The sequence below is a fragment of the Mustela nigripes genome, chromosome 12 (genome assembly GCF_022355385.1).
Source record: "Mustela nigripes isolate SB6536 chromosome 12, MUSNIG.SB6536, whole genome shotgun sequence".
In the NCBI taxonomy this organism is placed as follows: domain Eukaryota; kingdom Metazoa; phylum Chordata; class Mammalia; order Carnivora; family Mustelidae; genus Mustela; species Mustela nigripes.
Genome location: NC_081568.1, coordinates 87,321,251 through 87,341,817, shown reverse-complemented (window position 1 = coordinate 87,341,817; position 20,567 = coordinate 87,321,251). Strand labels below are relative to the sequence as shown.

General features: G+C 36.7%; 1 protein-coding gene across 2 annotated transcripts in view; it reads right to left on the bottom strand.

Annotated features, from left to right (window-relative positions):
* The window catches only part of RAB3C (RAB3C, member RAS oncogene family), a 291,590-nt gene extending 271,322 nt beyond the window's left edge, over positions 1-20,268 (bottom strand). Inside the window, exon 1 of one of the 2 annotated variants that reach the window (XM_059417913.1) lies at positions 19,923-20,268. In XM_059417913.1, coding sequence (XP_059273896.1) covers positions 19,923-19,940 — 18 coding nt within the window. In that variant the 5' untranslated portion in view covers positions 19,941-20,268. Of the gene's footprint in view, positions 1-19,106; positions 19,301-19,922 lie in introns of those variants that run through there. The other variant, XM_059417912.1, reaches the window with a different exon arrangement.
* Positions 20,269-20,567: the final 299 nt, after the last annotated feature.

The following is a 20,567-nucleotide window of genomic DNA, read 5'->3' as shown; positions in this document are numbered from 1 at the left end:
CTTTTCCCCAAGAAGTCATGTTGGAAAAATCCCCCACATCCTGCTAGATTAGCTGACATCTCTCCAGATGTTAAAGTCCCATGTGTGGCTCCCAAAATTTGTCACAATATTCCAGATACAACAGTGCAGAATAAAGTGAGACTATTATATTTTATCATAGCTCACTTAAGTCTTTTAAATGCTCAGGACATTTTTCACATTAACTGTAATAAACATAGATCTTCCTTATTCCCATTCCATACTTGGGTAATTGATTTTCTTTAATGGAAATGCCAACCTTTATACGTACCCTGTTACATTTCCTCTTGTTTGTTTTGATTTATAATTCAATTTTGATCTGATAACTTTATGTCCTTTCATCAAAACACTGGCTATCCCTTCCAGATTTATGCCACTCCAAATTTGATCAGGATGCATTTTGCATATTCATTTAGGCTCTGATCAAAATGCTAATCAGTTTTACCCCACTGAATATATATATAAATCTATAGATGAGACCTCTACAACTTGTCATCAAAGAATTTGGCGAACTTAAAGCAGACCTTAACCCCTGGGACTTGGTGCACTGAGAATCCATTGTGCTGTCCCATTAGGTGTGCTTTGGTTCAACAGCAGGTGAACAAATCCTGGATTTAACCGATATGCCAGTTTTAATTTTAATCCTAGTTTCCCCAGAAGCCCTACTAACTAGGACCATCGGACTAACACATGCAATCACAGATTATTTCAGAATTTTTGACATTTGTTTTTCAGAATAAACAGGAAAAGCAAATTACTTCTAGGGAAGCCTCTGGGCACTTAAGAATCTAAATGACATTAAGCTATTTTGTGGATCTCATGAGAAAAACAAAAAGAAGTCATTCTAAATGTACTACATTCTCAGCACTACTAGTGATAACAGCCTGAGGGTCAATGAGAAGATGAACAAAGATGGATAAATCATCCAGAAAAGGACATGCAGTTCTTTGAAACTGGAAGGATGAAAGTGAGGATGGGACATATGTATTGGAAGTAGGGAAATGCATCAAGTGATTTCAAATCTTAATCAGGGGATGCCTAGGCCACAGAGAGAAGAGTGTAAACAAGGTTTTCTGGGAAGGGAACCACATGGCTGGCTGGGAGAGCTCTCCAGACGGGTAGGATGTAATCCTGACAGCGGCAAAGTAGCAGAGCCCTGGTCCCAGTAGTGCCTGCACATCTTCATGAATGCTGAAGCCAGAGGGTCATTAGTGTAGTCCTGTGATGCTGATGAGCACCCTAACTACTAGTAATCTATGCCTTATAAATCACAGCATAAAGAAAGATTAGAAAACAAGATTCCACTTATTTTCCAGCAGTTCTGAAATTATGTACAGGTAGATGCATCTGTGAAAAAGAAAATTCTATATTCTTGGTGTGATGTGAATAAGGGTAAAGAGCACATACTCTATGGTCAGGTTGTCTGAGAAGGAATCCCAGATGTGCTACTTGCAAGTGTTTTGATATTTTTTTATTTTTTCAACTTTGCTAAGCTATAATTTCCTTGCCTGTAAAACAGGAATTGTAGTAAGATCATGAAAAGTTAAAATTTTGGCATGTGCTAGATCCTTGATTAAAGCCATTCACTTGATTTTCCAACTAACATTGGCGCTACCCTCTGAAAATAGAAATGGTCAATTTTATAGAATATGCTTCCTCTCATTTCCTAACCTTAGAGGCAAGAGGTTTGAAGCCCAACACTTCCACTCTGTAGAGTTTCATAATTATTGAGATAAACTCCTTATTCTTTCATTACAAATATTATGACATGGAACAAAGAGCACTTATCAAAATACCACAAAATACCTTTGCCTCCCTGTGTGCAGATCAAAGTGTTCTGTGGTCTAGAGAGGCTGTGGGGAAGGGAATGTGGTCAATGGCCATATGCTCTGTGACATGACCCATCCTGTGATATTGGGGCCACCCAATAACTTCTAGGGAGTTACTAAACTCATGAAACTTGGGCGTGAATGGGCTTTTGTAGAAACAGGGTGAGAGCCCAGTTTCAGGTATGAACTAATAAAGGAGCAGAATTCAAGTAATACAATGGTAAGATAAGCATGAGAAAGGAAGCACCAGGAATGCAAAGGAATTGTGGGAAACTCCCTTGTGTTGCCTTAGCATTGGCTTTAGGTGAAGTTCAACCTAATTTCTGATAGTAAATCTGGTAAATCATCAAAGTCAACAATACTATCATAACACCAATACTGTATTATACACTTCTAGGTTGCCAAGACACTAGATCTTAATTGTTACCACCACATAAAAGAAATGACAATTTTATTACCTGATAGAGGTGTTAGCTAACTCCACAGAGGTAATTATATTACCATACATGAATGTATCAAATCAATATGTTATATACTTTAAACTTTCGCAATATTATATATCAATTGTACTTCAATAATAATATATATTTTTAAAGATTTTATTTATTTATTTGACAGAGAGAGATCACAAGTAGGCAGAAAGGCAGGTAGAGAGAGGGGTGTGGGGGGAAGCAGGCTCCCTGCCAAGCAGAGAGCCTGATACAGGGCTCGATCCCAGGACCCTTGAGATCATGACATGAGCTGAAGGCAGAGGCTTTAACCCACTGAGCCACCCAGGTGCCCCCAATAATAACAGATTTTTAAAAGTCCACAATATCATTATTTCAAAGTGAGAACTCACTAAGAGGCTTTCATATGTATATATAAACATAGATAAATACACATACATAAAAATAATATGCATACATTCTGGTTATCTCCATCCTTTCTCCAAAACCTTCTAAAACAACGGCAAGGGTTTTTCACTAAAGGGAAATTCCATATTAAAAAAGAGAAGCAAAAAAGAAAAAGCAAGAAAAGTTTGGGATTTGGAAGTGAATGACCGGAAAAAAAGGAATCTCATGTCCATATAGTAACTCTTAACCTACAAAACCTGAAATGGCCTTGGGATTAGAGATGCCAGATGTCTTTTTTTTTTTTTTAATGGTTGATTTTTTTTTCATTTTATTTTATTTCTTTTCAGTGTTCCAGCATTCATTGTTTATGCACCATACCCAGTGCTCCATGCAATACGTACCCTCCATAATACCCACCACCAGGCTCACACAACCCCCCACGCCCATCCCCTCCAAAACCCTCAGTTTGTTTCTCAGAGTCCATAGTTTCTCATGGTTCATCTTCCCCTCTAATTCCCCCCAACTCACTTCTCCTCTCCCAATGTCCTCCATGTTATTCTATGCTCCACAAGTAGGTAAAACCATAAGATAACTGACTCTCTCTGCTTGACCAAACTCACTTAGCATAATCTCTTCCAGTCCCGTGCCAGGTGTCTTGATTACGTGGTGTACCCCCGTTTTCCTGAGACTGAGGGATTTCATGTGACACTACAGGACTTTCAGTGCTAGAATCAGAAAGCTAAGATTGTTTGTCACACTGACCAGGGCGTGCAAACCGGGGGAATGGCTGAAAACCCATTTTTATTCAGGAATACAAAACTAAATTCTCATAGGATACATTAGATCTGAGAGTCCCAAAACTAGGGAACTGTACCTGAATTCTGCAGAATTAAAATATCCAATGCGGGCCCAGGCATCTACAATTTTTCAGCATCCCATGTGATTCTTTTGACCATTTAGGTTTAGAATTCACTGAATTAGCAAATGTCCACATGGAAGCCAGGGCAGGTGTACATTGTCAAGGTATCAGGGATACATGTAAGGGGAGACTGAGTAATCTGACATTTCAGCTAAGAACCCCAGGGTGTGGAAAATGGGATCCTAGCACTCTTCACCAGACATCCCTTCTGCCAAGAGTGACAAGAGATCTCATCACCATAATATTGACTCTGCAAAGAAGTCTATACTCTAGAATGCCCAGCCTGCTCAGATAAGCTGATTTCTGGAAAATGTGTTAATTATTTTAGCTATGGTAAGATCTAGAACTTTCTAAGGGCCAGTGATATAACTCACTGTGAATTTCCATCAGAGTATGAGCAAGCACGGCATTGTAAGAAGCAATAATCATGTTTTCAGAGCACATGTGGCTCTATTCTGCTCAGCTCTGTGAGAGTTGGCCTTGATTGTCTCAATCAGTCATTTTTAAAAATAACATACATTTGGACTTTACTTCCCCTCATTCCACAAGAAAGCACCTGACAGATACAGGAGGCCAGTGTCCAAGCTAAAACTACAAAATAAAGAATATTTCTTGTAAGAATATCTCTTCCTGAGAAGAAAATAAAAACTAAACAGAATAGATAAACCCAGTACTCTGTGGTATAGTGAAAAGCCTCTCTTAAAAATACTTAGTAAAATACTCTAAACATTCCCACTGGGGGGAAAAAAGCCTAGATCTTAATATTAATATATGTATTACCTAAGGAATTTTTATCACTAAAAATTTTTAAAACATTAAACATTTAAAAAATATTAAACATGAAAAACATTAAAAGTTATTTTAAAGGCTTAAGCCCTTGAAAAATACCTGCAGAGATCTGCTATAAAGATTTCTTCCAAATCCTTTATTATCACTCATCAAGGTAGGTCACATATAGGGGCATATATAGCTTATTGTCCATGCACTTATGACACAAAGGGACTATTTGAACCATTCTTTTTTTTTTTTTTCCCCATCCGAACCATTCTTGAGAAACTAGGTGGGTTATTAGTTTATGCACTTGTGTTTCTATACTGTGCAGGTCCACCAATTAGAATGACTTACAGAGCAGTTTTGGTAGTCACAATCATCCCAGCTTTTCTTTCAAAAGCTATTGCTACTATTCCTGTTGTCTCTTTTCATCAGTTCTACCACTCAAACAAGTGCTTGGTGAATTACAACATTCAAAAGAAAACCCATCTTTCATTGCAACCACCACAACACCATTGTGTTAATTGGTACATAAATTCTTTCTCCAAGCCCTATAAGGCTCCTAAAGCTATGGCCATTGAAACAGAAATTATCAACATTGGCTTGCAAGTTTCTCAAGTAGATGAGACTCAGAGATGCATCTGAGCCACTGAAAGACTAACAACACCCTTGATGGGTAAAGTAAACTGAAAGCAGGCAGACTAACAATGAGAGGCTCAATGCCTTACATCTTAAAATTACATTATGATTTGGGTTCCCACACCATAAAAGCTGACCATGTAGAAGCAAAGTGATAATGGTGCCAGGTTTTTCTCAGTCAGGGGGTCAAGTAGGCACAAAATAAGACTCTTAAAGGCTTGTTGGATCAAAATTCCTAATACTGGATCCAATTCAATCAGCTTATTGGAGAGTATTTCAGGGAACCATAACCATATCTTCTACCATTCCCTGAACAACTGAAGATCTAGAGCATTCACCCTTATGGTTTCATCATTTAGTAGACAGAAAAATATTTCATGACTCCAATAAAACTGACATAATGCTTCAAACCAATCAGAAACATGTTGGTGTTTGAAAAGGCATTTTGTTTCTACAGAGTTGAAGATGATAGGAATATATTGGTTGGCAAAATAAAGCAACTCTTAAAATGATCTTATTTTTACAACTTTACACTTTGTTCAAATTTTTGAAAGTGTCATAAAGCCCACAATTTTATTTTCAAACACAAAGAAAAAAATGTAGCATGGCAAAGGCAATAAAGAATAAAAATACAATGATAGAAATTAAAATGTAAACATAATTTATTTCCCAGAAATCTACATGGAATAATCAAATCACTAATACTATTATTTACATTTCTAACTCACTGTTTCTATGAGAAGCTCACAGTGTTTTCTTGGTTTCTGCACAATACCAGAAATAAATCCTATTAAACCCTTCCAGTACTCAAACACCTCATCCCAAGGGCTTATGTGCATTCTTTCTTGACAACATGTTTGTATTGTAAAAGAAGCCAACATTAAACCTAGGAAAAGTAAGTTAACTGAAATGAAGAGTACTTCAGTGGGCTTAACAAAAGTCACAGGTGGCAGAAGAGTCCATGACCTTGAGATAAATCAACAGGAACTACACTATTTAAGAGAAAGAAAAAAAATTAATAGAACCTCACTGATTTTTGAACAGTATCTGAAAACTAACAGAGATGCAATTAGAGCCTCTGATAGAAAAAGGAGTCAATAATGGGATGGGAAAATATTTGAAGATATAATACATAAATATTTTTCAAATTTGGTGAAAAACATGAACCTACATCTATTAGAACCTCACTCAACCACTACACTAACTAAATATAAAGAAAAATACATCTAGGCACCTTACAGACAAACTGTTCAAATTCAAAGTTGAATAGAAAACAGAAAAAGGGACAAATACCAAAGAAGGGTCCAACAATATAAAGAACAGCTGACTTCACATCATGATGGAGATCAGCAGACAATGAAATAACCTAAAATGCTGAAAGGGGGGGGGGGAGCAACTAAATGTTTAATATGCAGCAAAACTATCATTCAAAAATGTAGGCAAAACAGGAGGAGGAAGCAAGATGGCAGAGGAGTAGCAGACTGAAATCTCATTAGGTCCTAGGAATTCAGCTAGATAGTTATCAAACTGTTCCAAACTCAACAGGAGATAGAAGAGAAGAACAGCAATTCTAGAAACAGAAAATCAGCCATTTTCTGGAAGGTGGGACTTGCAGAGAAATGAATGGGAAGCAACGGGAAGATAGACCGTGGGGGAGGGGCCGGCTCTTGGCAAGTGGTGGAGCAGTAGAGCACAAAATCAGAAGGTTCAGAAGTCTGCTCCACTGAGGGACATTGCTCCAGAGGCTAAGTGGGGGTGGAGCCGTCACATAGACAGTAAGGTCTTAGGTCCCATGGGTCAAAGAAAGACTGGGGGTGTCTGAATGTGGCAGAGCTGCCAGGTACCAGAATGGAGAAGCCGGCTATAGAGACAGAGCTGAAGAGGGGCTCTCAGCTCAGAGTTACCTTAAACCATGATCTGAGGCACAATCATGCCACTGTTCTTCCAGCTTGGACCCCCACAAGGGTCAGATCCAGAGAGCCCCTCTTTCCTTCTCTGGGAGGAGCAGCGCAGGAGTAGGCAGCAGGAATCTGCTAGGTTTGGAGACTCCAAACGAGGCCAGTGCCAGAGATAGAGATGCTTGACCACCGGCCAGGGAAGCACAGAGTGTAGCTGGAGACCAGGGAGATAGGAGGGATTGACTGCTTTTCTCTAAGTGTGCGCTGAAGAGTAGGGTCCCGAGCTCTCAGCTCCTCTGGGCCTGAGACTGGAAGGCCACCATTTTCATTCCCAACCTCCAAAGCCACAGAAAGCATTCAAGGTACAATAGCTCCTGAAAGTGAACCCAAGCAGATTACTTAGCCTGGCCCATGGCAAGGGCAGTGCAATTCTGCCTTGGGCAAAGACATTTGAGAATCACTGGAACAGGTCCCCCCCAGAGAGGATCAGCAAGAACATCCAGCCAAGACCAACTTCAGCAATCAACAAGAACTGCAGAACACCAGAACTAGGAGAAAGCAATGCATAGAATTCATGGCTTTTTCCCATGATCCTGTAGTATTGCAAAGTTAATTTTTAAAAATTTTTTTCTTATTCTATTTTTTTAACTTTTCTTATTTCCTCTTTTAACATTTTTAACTATCTTATCTTAACAATGTCTTTTTTTAAAAAATCTTTTAATATTTTCATTGTTATACCCATATTTTATCGTTTTATTGTATTTAACCTTTTTCTTTTTTTAATACATATAGGGTTTTCTTTTTTTTTTAAACTTTGGATAAAATTTCTTCTAATAGGACAAAACATAACCGAAATCTAACACATAGCTTTGTTCTAGTCTCCAGCCTGATCACATTCTCTCCTCTTTCTTTCTTTTTTTTTTTTTTTTCCAAACCAACTTATGTTATCAATTCCTTTTTTTGAATCTTTTAAAAATTTTCATCTTTAGTCATATTCCATCCCTTCATCATGTTTACCCATATTTTTGTATATATATAAATTGTTCTTTCATTAAAATTTTGCTTTTTTTTAAAAGATTTTATTTATTTATTTGACAGAGAGAAATCACAAGTAGATGGAGAGGTAGGCAGAGAGAGAGAGAGAGGGAAGCAGGCTCCCTGCCGAGCAGAGAGCCCAATATGGGACTCGATCCCAGGACCCTGAGATCATGGCCTGAGCCGAAGGCAGCGGCTTAACCCACTGAGCCACCCAGGCACCCCTTTCATTAAAATTTTGGAAAATAGTTTCTTCTAAGAGACCACACTATACCCAAAATCAAGTGGGTGGCCCCGTTCTATTCACTGGTATAATAAATATATATATATAGACAGATAGATATATAAATAGATAGTTTTTTTTTACCCCCTTTATTCTCCCCCTGGTTTTGGATCTCTTCTGATTTGGTTAGAGTATACTTTTCTGAGGTCTTTGTCACTCTTTCAGTATTTTATTCTCTCGATCATATATTGTTATCTGGATAAAATAACAAGGTGGAAAAACTCAGCACAAAAAAAAAAAAACCAAAAACAAACAAAAAAGCAAAACAAAACACAAGAGGCAGTATTGATGGCTAGGGACACAATCAATATGGACATTGGTAATATGTCAGAATTAGAGTTCAGAATGATGATTATCAAGATGCTAGCTGGGCTCAAAAAATGCATGGAAGATTATTAGAGAAACCTTGTCTGGAGAAATAAAGGCCCTTTCTGGAGGAATGAAGGAACAAAAATCTAACCAAATTTAAATCAATAAATCTATTATTGAGGTGCAATAAAAAATGGAGGCTCTTACTGCTAGGAAAAATGAGGCAGAAGAGAGAATTAGTGATATAGAAGACCAAATGACAGAAAATAAAGAAGTTGAGCAAAAGAGAGTCAAACAACTACTGGACCATGTGGGAAGAATTTGAGATATAAGTGATACCATAAGACAAAAAAAAAAAAAAAAAACAATAACTGGTATCCCAGAAAAAGGAGAAAGATGTAGAAGGTACACTGGAGCAAATTATAGTTGAGAATCTCCCTAATATGACAAAGGGAACAAGCATCAAAATCCAGGAGGCACAGAGAATCTCCCTCAAAAAATCACAATGGAATACTATGCAGCCATCAAAAGAAATGAAATCTTGCCATTTGCGACAACATGGATGGAACTAGAGCGTATCATGCTTAGCGAAATAAGTCAAGCAGAGAAAGACAACTATCATATGATCTCCCTGATATGAGGAAGTGGTGATGCAACATGGGGGCTTAAGTGGGTAGGAGAAGAATCAATGAAACAAGATGGGATTGGGAGGGAGACAAACCATAAGTGACTCTTAATCTCACAAAACAAACTGAGGGTTGCTGGGGGGGAGGGGGGTTGGGAGAAGGGGAGTGGGTTTATGGACACTGGGGAGGGTATGTGCTTTGGTGAGTGCTGTGAAGTGTGTAAACCTGGTGATTCACAGAACTGTACCCCTGGGGATAAAAATATATGTTTATAAAAAATTAAAAAATTAAAAAAAAATCAATAAAAATAGGTCCACTAAAATTTACAAGTATTAGCAACAAAGAGAAATCCTGAAAGCAGCTCAGGACAAGAAATCTGTAACATATAATGGCAGAAATATTAGATTGGCCCAGACTTATCCATAGAGACCTGGCTGGCCAGAAAGAACTAGCATGATATATTCAGAGCACTAAATGAGAACATTATGCAGCCAAGAATACTATATCCAGCTAGGTTATCATTGAAAATAGAAGGAGAGACTAAAAGCTTCCAGCACAAACAAAAACTAAAAGAATCTGCAAACACCAAACCAAACCTACAGGAAATATTGAAAGGGGTCCTCTAAGCAAAGAGAGAGCCTAAAAGTAACATAGACCAAAAAGGAACAGAGACAATATATAGTAACAGTCACCTTACAGGCAATACAATGGCACTAAACTCCTATCTTTCAATAGTTACCCTGAATGTAAATGGGCTAAATCCCCCAATCAAAAGACACCGGCATATGTCTACAGGAAACTCCTTTTAGACCCGAAGACACTTCCTGATTTAAAGTGAGGGGGTGGAAAACAATTTACTATGATAATGGACATCAAAAGAAAGCTGGGGTAGCAATCTTACATCAGATAAATTAGATTTTAAGCCAAAGACTATAAGAAGAGATGAGGAAGGACACTATATCATACTGAAAGGGTCTGTCCAACAAGAAGATCTAACGATTTTAAATATCTATGCCCCTAACATGGGAGCAGCTAACTATATAAGCCAAATAATAACAAAATCAAAGAAACACATTGACAATAATACAATAATAGTAGGGGACTCTAACATATCCCCCTCACTGCAGTGGTCAGATCACCCAAGTAAAAGATCAACAAGGAAATAAAGGCCTTAAATGACACACTGGGCTAGATAGACATCACAAATATATTCAGAACATTCCATCCCAAAGCAACAGAATTCACATTCTTCTCTAGTGCACATGGAACATGGAATATTGTCCAAAATAGATCACATCCTGGGTCGACTCCTTAATTTCTCTTCTCTCTTAAGAATTAAGTAATTAAGTAATTAAGCAAAATAAGACAAAAAAAGAAGAAACAGAGAAACAAAAATCCACATTTAATAAATAAAAAACAAATAGCAAAAAGGTAACTTTAAAACCAACCATACCAATAACTATAAAACATGAAGACAGACACATAGAAATTAAAAGTGAAAGTATGAATATATATATATATATATATATATATATATATACACATATATATATATGTATATAAATATGTATCTCACACTGGTAAGGAAGCAAGAGTATATTAATATCAGGTTAAAATCACATTAAGACAAGGAACCATTACCAGAGATATAAAGGAATATTTCACAATAAAAAAAAGGAAAAATTTTTTGAAGACACAGTTACAAAGTGTGTATATCTCATAAGAGGAAGTTCAAAAATATGAAGTAAAAACTGAAATAACTAAAAGGAGAAATATATAAATTAAAAATCATAATTGGAGGTTTTTTCCTCAGTAATTGATAGAGTAATTAGACCAATTAGACCAAAAATCAGTAGGACTATGTATGATTTTAGCAACACTATACAATACCATGATTTAATTGACTTCATCAATGATTGTGTCTCACATGCCACATGCAGAATGTACATAGAGTGTTCATAAAGTTAGACCACATTCTGGCATTAAAAACAAGTCCAAAATTTTCAAAAGATTGAAATCTTAAACAGTATATTCTCTGGTTGCAAAAGACATTACTTAGACATCAGTATCAATAAAATATCTGGAAAATAAGCAGATATTTGGAAAATAACAACATACCTAAACCCATGGATTAAGGTAAACATCACAAAGAAAGGAGCAAAGAATTGGAAATAAAATACAATGCAAATACTACACTCAGAAATTTATGAGTGTCAGCTAAAGTAGTACTTAGATGGAGCTTTATTATTTTACATGGTTATTTAAACTCAGGGATCTAAATTTCTACTCTAAGGATACTGATAAAGAAAAGATCCTACTACAGTATAAGTAACACAGTTATTTTTAAAAAGCCTAAATCTGGGACACCTGATTTAGTCATTAAGTGCCTGCTTTTAGCTCAGGTCATGATCCCAGGGTCCTGGAATTGAGTCCTGCATCAGGGTCCCTGCTCAGCAGGGAGCCTGCTTCATCCTTTCTCTCTGCCTCTCCCCCTGCTCGTGGTCTCTCTCTCTCTCTGTATCTCTCTGTCTCAAATGAATAAATTTTTTTAAAAATCTTTTTAAAAATTTATATAAACAAATAAACAGCCCAAATCAGTAAAATACAAAATAAGCAACAAAAATGTTTACAAAGGCAAAGGTTAAAAAAGGTTATTTGAGGATAATAATGGCATTGATAAACATCTAGTAACATATGAAGAAAGAGAAAGGGGGAGAACTCAAATTGTCAAAAATACAAATTAAAGAGGAGATATCCTTATAGATCTTGGAAAAATTAAAAAATAATAAAATATTTTGAATAACTTTGTCAGTAAATTTGAAAAATTAGGCAACAAATAAAATTTAACAAAACTGACCCAAGATGAAATAGAAAACATATATGTGCATAATTACTTTTTCTACTGCTGCTAAAACAGATATTTACAGCACCAAATAACTATTTGAGTCAGAAGTCTGGACACAGTGTGACTCAGCTGGGTATACTGCTCACTGTGCTAGGCCTTACAATGCCAAAATCAATGTGTTGGCTGGATTGGTTCTTACCTGGAGGCTCTGAGGAAAATTCTACCTCTAAGCTCATTCAGTTTGTTGGTAGAACTCACTTGCTTGTGGTTGTAGGACTAAGATGTCTATTTTCTTGATGTATTGACTTCTTTGGGCCAACAAGTCTCATGCTTCAAAATCTTTGACTTTCCCTTCTTCCACATCTCTCTGACTGCAGCCAGAGAAACTTCTCTGCTCTTAACAACTCATGTGATTAGATTGAACCAACCGAATAATCCAAATTAACTTCCCTATTTTAAAGTATGTAACATTCACTACATCCACAAAATCCCTTTTGTTATGTAATATAATTTATTCCAGGGATTGTTTCAAGGATTAAGCCATAGATATCCTTGGAGGAGGGAGGGAGCTATTCTGCATACCACAGTATAATAAAGGAAGATAAATTATAGATGACAGATCGATCAACAAATGCATAGATAGATAGATAGATAGATAGAAAAAATAAATAGTTGAATGATAGAGATATTGTATATATTTTGATAACTGAAGTTGTTTAAAATTTTTTTCCACAAAGTAAACTCCAGGTTCCAATGGTTCCATTTATGAAGTCTATCAAATACTTTATGAACCCAAATATACCAATCTCAGACACCAAAATCATTTAGAAAACTGTAGTGAAAAGAACAATTTTCAGTTTGCTTTAAAAGGCCTGCATAACTCCAATATTGTAATATCATAAAAACATTACAAGAAAATCATATACCAATATCCATCATGAATTTAAATGCAAAAATCCTCAAAGAAATATGATCAAACTGAATCCAATGATACGCAGAAAAAACAATACATCATAGCTAATTGAGGTTTATCTAAGGAATGCCAGATTAACTAAAAAATAAATCAATATAATGGGATTGGGAGGGAGACAAACCATAAGAGACTCTTAATCTCACAAAACAAACTGAGGGTTGCCGGGGAAAGGAGGGTATGGAGAAGGGGGTTGGGTTATGGACATTGGGAAGGGTATGTACTATGGTGAGTGCTGTGAAGTGTGTAAGCCTGATGATTCACAGACCTGTGCCCCTGGGGCAAATAATACATTATATATTAATTTAAAAAAAAATTTTTTTAAGCTAAAAAAAATAATAATAAAAAAACAGGACCCTCTAAAATGTATTTCCAACTCCAAGGGTTTAGGCAGTAGTGGAAGGAGGTGCACAAAGAGGAAGGGTGGAAGGTCAGGGGGATAGCTGGGGATGTTAATAAACAAGACAGCCATTAAATAAATAAATAAATAAATAAAAGCAACAAAATACAGGAAACTCATTATGCAATTACCACAACAGATGCAGGAAAAATATTTGACAAAATTCAACATGCATTGAATGCTAAAAACAAATACTCTCAGCAAATTAGCAATCAAAACAAACTTTCTCAGTATAAAAAGGGTATCATACCCATAACAACAACAGCAAAAACAACAAAACTACTACAGCTAAGTTCCTACTAAATGGTGAAAGATGTAAGGCTTTCCCCCTAAGAGTGAGAACAAGATAATGATGTCTACTCCTCATTTTTACTCAACATTGTACTGGACATCCTACTCTGTGGAATAAGATGGGGGGGGGGGGAGAAAGGAAGTTACTGGAAAGGAAGAAGTAAACTGCTTTTATTTGCAAATGATACTACTGTTTCTGTAGAAATTCTTAAGCAATCTAAAAAACCCACTAGAAATAAATAAATGTAGCAAGGTCTTAGAACATAGTCATAACAAACAAATCAAAGGAAGTGTATAGTCCAGATATATATAGAGAGTCCATCTATAATGAATAACCTAGATTTCATCCAAATTTTAAAAAATTCATCAAGACACTATTAAGAATATGAGTATTCAAGCTATAGAATAACAAAATATTTTTAAATATATACATTTATATTAATACATTAACACATTAGATATATGCATATGTATATATATATATGTATAGACATATAGATAGATAGATAGGACAAAGAACTAGCTTCAAATTTATATAAAGGACTACAAGTATACAATAAAACAACCTTCCATAAGAACAAATCGTTAAAGAAAACTTTAATAAAAGTAGTTATATAAATGACCAGTAAACACATGGAAATGTGCCAAAATTACTGGACATCAGGAAAATGCAAATTCAAATCACAGTGAGATACCACAAAATACCCATTAAAATGACCAAAATTAAAAAGACAACTGACACCATATGCTGAGGATTGTAAAGCTACTGGAACACTCATTCATACATTGCTAGTAAGAAGTACTACCATTTGACTTTTTTACAGTTAAACATACACTTGCCCTTTACCCCAACAATTTTACTTCTAGGTATTTATCCAGGAGAAATGAAAGCATATTACAAAAGACCAATATGATACTGCTTATAGCCTTAACAATAACAGGACCAAATTGGAAATTACCTTTTAAAATCCACCAACTGGGGAATGGATTTTACAAGTATGGAAGTATGGTAGATTAATACAAAAGTATAGTATGCATCAATAAAAAGGAATGATTATTGATACATGCGACAACATAGATTAATCCCATATCCTAAGCAAAATAAGAAAGACTCAAGAGTAGATAGTGCATATTCTACTAATGTTTTATTGTACGTTTCACAGAACTACATAAAGCTCTAGAATAAATCAAGCTGCTTTATGATTAAAAAAGAGTCAAGACTTTAAGTCAAGGAATTAACTAGAAAAAAAATATGAATGAAAGAACTTCTGGGGTTGGTTGGAAATGTTTTATATCTTTATAATAGTGTGTGTTACACAGGTATATCTATGTATCAAAAATCACAAAATTGTTCACTTAAAATTTGCATACTTCAATGTACATTAATATCTAAAAACTGTAAATAAATGAAAAAATTCTGAAATCTACCTAATTCCAAGTAAATCTAAAAGATTTCATCTTCACATGTCATGGTTACCTACTAAGATTGTTCTTGTAGATCCTCTGAAACCAATTAATGAATTAAAAAAAGAAGAAGAAAATGTTTGGATAATCCTTTACCTATACACTTTTGAGGTAACACAACTGTTAGGTTGGGTCTCTTTTGTGTATCACCAGTCCTAGGAAAACCCATTCCTACACATAAAAATATATATATATTTTGGAATACGATGGCCAGGAAAGGGATTTTTCAGTTCCACTATGAGCTTAGAGTGGCAAAGCAAAACTGTGATTACACCATGCAATAAATCTACAACTTCTTAGACTGAAAAAGTGGAAAAGGAAAATGATTCTTAGATCATGAAGTTTTATTTTTACTTTTCAGTTAATGCCCCTTTCTATACTCCACTTTCTTTTACAGAAGAAAGACAAACGCTTCCAGAATTTGTTTAAATAGAGTCAGAAAGTCTTTATGTCAACTAGGAGTTTTCTCTGTTTCTGTAAGGGGTGAAGACTAAATTTTCATTTCTTATAAAGATAAAAGGATCATCCCAAGGTTAGATTTGGTCAGAATGCCATGTCATTTCATAGCCAAATGAAACAGTGATATTTAGATTATAATCCTTTGTGAGTTGCTTTTGTATAAAGCATGACTATATTTAATATCTATTATAGCTTTTACCTCAACTTCATCTTTAGCATACATCTATATTCTTTCTTCAATCCTCCTCATTTTTAGTCAAGCAACCTTTTTTTTTTTTTTTTCCCCACTCTGCTTCATGCTTAGGGTAAATGTTTTTTTGTTTGTTTTAATTTCCTAAATAGTTCGAAGGCTTTACATTTATGAGATGACCCAAAAGCTTTATAGATAACAACACTAAAGACCAGCATTTAATGAGAGACAATGGATCCCACTTTGGTCCTGCAAGAAAATAAGTATATCTGCAAGAAATTGAAATTCCAGAGACAGAAAGCGAACTCTATCAATAGGGCCCTTGTTCTTTACATCACCTCTGTGTGTCTTCTTGAGGAACACAATAACAGAAGAAAGAACCCGGACTTTCTAGACAGAAATCTGGCAGATTTTGATTCTGTCATGTCGGAAAAGTTATTTAATCTTAATAAGCTCCAGTACCTTACTGTAATTAGAGTAATGGTGACCTCTAGGATTATTTTGTGTTTTACACTCTCTCTCTCTCTCTCTCTCTCTCTCTCTCTGTGTGTGTGTGTCTCTCTCTCTAGCTATCTTTCTCTCACAAACGCACACACACAATGAGATCTGAATGTAAGGAATGGTGCTTGGCACAGACAAAGCACTAGATAAACTAGAATTTGTTCATTTCTGGCTCTTGAGTCAAATGACAATTTGTTCATCAGAGTTTTGCCCTCAAGTCATGAGCACTGCTAGTCCCCATTTCATTTGGCCTTCAGGATTTATGGACTCAATGAATGAGAAAACACAAAATGACCATCTCCTACATTAAAATTCTAACCCATTATTTGGAACACTTACCAAATGCTATTCCTAGTTATTTAGTCACAAAGGAAATATAGACATCAAAGAGTATTATTACGTATTATTTTAATAGTTACTATAAAAAAACAATTATTATCCCTCATTTTGCTTCAATTCAGAGAAATATTCTTCAGAAAATATTCATATATCAAAGACATATACCTTGAACAGACCACTAAGCTATATATATAAGCGCATCAAATGCTTTTTTTAAAAATTACATAATTTTTAAACATTCCTTTGAAATAAGAAAATAAATAAAGAAGCCAGCAATTAAAGAGCTTGTTTTGTTTCACATCAACAAATGGACTAAATATTTTTAAATGGGGAAAAGAATTTCTTAGGATAAATGAACTATAAAATGAGGATTTGCTTGTGACTCATTTTTCAGAAACTACATAAAAAATTTGGAGGCATATATCTCAAATGATAATGTGGTTCAGTCTTTAAAAAAAAAGGAAAATAAAAAAGAAATGTCAACTACTTATCTTCCTGCATTTTCATGTATCAAAGTCACCTGGAATAAATGATTATATTCCAGAAGTATAGGTACTGAGACATTACTTGCCACTTAAAGAAAATAAAAGCATGGTTATAGTTTTTATTCTTCCTATCATTGTATATATTTGAAGCCCTGAATAATAATATATCTGAAAACCTGATAGAGAGTCATCATAGCAAAAATTTACTTGTTAAATGGAATCAGTGAATGTGTTTTAATTAAATATACCACAGAAAAAAGTCTTTGATTCTTAAATTATACATAGAATTCATTATATTATTTGGACATTTAATTTTTAAGTTTCAAAAATCTAGCCCAATGAATAAAATATAATACAAATATAAAAATAGCTTTATCCACAAATAAACTAAATTTATTACCTATTTTTACAATAATTCATTGAAGTTCTGAATAAAATAGAGAATTATAGTACCTACTACCTAGTTAATATGAAATGATTTAAATTCTTCCTAAGGCATTAATTTCATACAGTCTATTACATTTTAATGGCCTTGTGAACATTCTAAGCAACTCTTCTAAGAAAATAAAAATTCAGATGCAGCATAGTTTTTTTAGTATTCTATTTTGATAGACTTCAGTGCGTATATGAGGTTGACTTTAAATACTAACAATCTACTTGTAAAGTCTACTGTCAATGTTTACTTATAATCAAATATGATTAATTTAGCCAGTTGGTTCCTGGCAGTACCCCCAGTAATGGAAAATTATCATAAGCCAATATATCTTGATTACAACAGCCTGTACCTTTATTGTCTGTCCAGGTTCCTTTCACATCAGGTCTGTAATGAAAAGCTAAGTCACAAACAGAGATATTAGAAGATACACAATGGGACCACTGTTTTTTAGAACAAATCATATTTTCAATAACTCACAATGTAATTTGAGGGCTTCCGTTATATAATCCCTCAACAAACAATTAAACTCTACAGATTTTTTTCCACTGAATATCACTGTTAAATCACATAACCTATAAAATAAATTAAAAGTAAACCAGCATATGTTTAAAGTCTTTGATTTGTGAAAAAAACAACTGGGAAGCGTTTAAGCAAGTATTAAAAACAAATATTTATATTGTTAGATTTGGCAGCAGAGGTGGGTTCTCAAGAGAGACATGTTCCAAATGGTGTATTCCATTCTCTTCTCAGCCCCATTCATAAAGTGCCTCTGTTAGGCAACAGGATCACTCTGCTAGATTAATGAACACAGGTTGATGTTCGCACTAACTGTGCATACAAAGAAGAAAGCACCACTCATTTTTACTTAAAAACAAAATCTGCCTAAGCAACATGCTTAGGCAGAGGCATCTTTCCACCAACGTCGAAGTAACCAAACCTAACTGAATGGGGAATCGGAACGTACAACAAATGGGCACACCATTCAGGATACCTCAGAGGGGGGGTCTCCAAAACGCAGAGTAAACTAGTTTTGTGGATAGAGATTAAAGGCTGCCGTGCCTTTGGCATGTGTTTATTATTCTCCCCCATAGTACTACTAGGACCCTAATTGAAGACAAGAGACTTTGGGGACCCTAACATTGTCTTAGCCTTTCTTAAGGCGCCCTTAACCAAGTGGAATTCGCTCCATCCCGACTCCTATAGAGAGCTCGCAATCCCAAACCTGAAATCATTGCATTTGCACCGGGATCACAAACCAGGCCAGCCAGGAGGGAAGATCAATGGCAATACCAGACCGCCTGTTCCCCTGACTTTTGTTTGCTCAGGTTTACATTTTAGACGGACATTCACATCCTCCCTGCGGAGCCTGGGAAGATATTAAATACTTCTATTCCTCAAGACAACCCAATCACAGCCCCGCAGAGCACAGAGGAACCCAACGGTGTCCCCAAGACCGAGTCAGAACCTAGACCTTCCCTGCGGTCGAGCACAATTTGTGCTTGGAGAGAGAAGAAAGCATCTGTCTCAATTCCTCCTGAAGCCATACTTTCTGTATAGACCCACCTGCATGGGAGCTTCGTGTCTCATTGTTCTCAAAATGTCCTTTCTCTCTGGTTAAGACAGCGCTGGCGAGGGCGCTGGGTCAAGCATGCACAGCCCGCGCGCTCCACGTTCCACACTCTGCACTCTTGGGGTTCACTAGCCGGCTCCAACATCAGCACCGGAGCTGTCCCCTCCTTGGCGCCGCACACGCGTACTGGCCGGGAGTCCCCGCGCGCTCCTGGGACTTGTAGTCTTAACGCGCGGAGCTTTTCTCGCAAATCCGCGAGCTTTGAACTACAACTCCCGGCAAGCAAGCATTTAAAGAGGCTGCTCCTCCAGTCAGACTTGGCCGCGGAGCCTCCCTTCGCCTCCCTTGGAATAGCTCCTGGTTGTGACCGCTCGGAGCTTCCTAGCCAATTTCTTTACGAGGCTCAGGAGAAAGTGACTCCAGCTCGTATCAGCGGGGAATTTTCCCTTTCTACTCACAGACTTCGTGGCTAGACTGTGATTTTCTGGTTAGGAAACGCACTACCTTGTGCTAATTCCCGATACAAGAAAAACCGGAGCTGCGTTCTGGGACTCTCCGCCCTACACCTCCTTATCCCGAAACGGGAAAGTTTACATATATCTATAAGCAGAGTGGGGCGGTTTTACAATCTCACTCAACAAACACGGGTAAGAAAGATGATGAATAGCACACACATAAAGAAAGTAGTTCACTTGCACAATTGCATTGACAAGGCACGCGCGCGCGCTCACACACACACACACACACCCCAAAGTCCGTCAAAGCGACATTTCGCGCAGAGCATGCAGGAGGAACTCCTTTCGGCTCACCTTTCCGTACAGCTCCATTGCAACTCGAGGATCCGAAATTCTCAGTAACGCCCTCTCCTACAAATGAGGTTAGGGTCTTACACAGGAAGCAGAGCTAAACGCACAACACAATGGAAAGGGTGGGGGTGGCGGCTGGCGGAGAGAGAAACGAGGGACGTGGAGAGAACAGCTGATTTAGATAGATGGCTTCTTTCCTCTGGAGGGAAAGCGTGGAGTCTTCAAGTGCCAGCTGCGGAGAAAAGGCTGAGAATCTCTTAGCAAGTGCCAGGGGCGCGATTGCGCTGGGCGGCCCCTCCCCGAGGCCCTCCCCCAAGCACCTTCTACCGTCATTAGAGCGCACACACAAGCGCTGCTGGCCGAGGGCTGGAGAGCTGATAGGGCACTGGGTTATTTACCCAAAGCAAGTCACATAAAATGAACACATTCATCACCAGAGCCTAGAAGCACCGTCACAGAATGAGATAGGAGACCTCTATTAAGTTATCCTGTTCTTTCTTTAATGCAGTTATTCCTTGCGTTATAGAGGTACTCATTCCGGATGAGTTCAAAAATGGTTTTGAAATCTAACCTTACTTTTGTCATACTTATTTTCGCCCTAATTTGACTCAGATGTATGCCATCCATGTTCTCTGTACCTATCTAGGG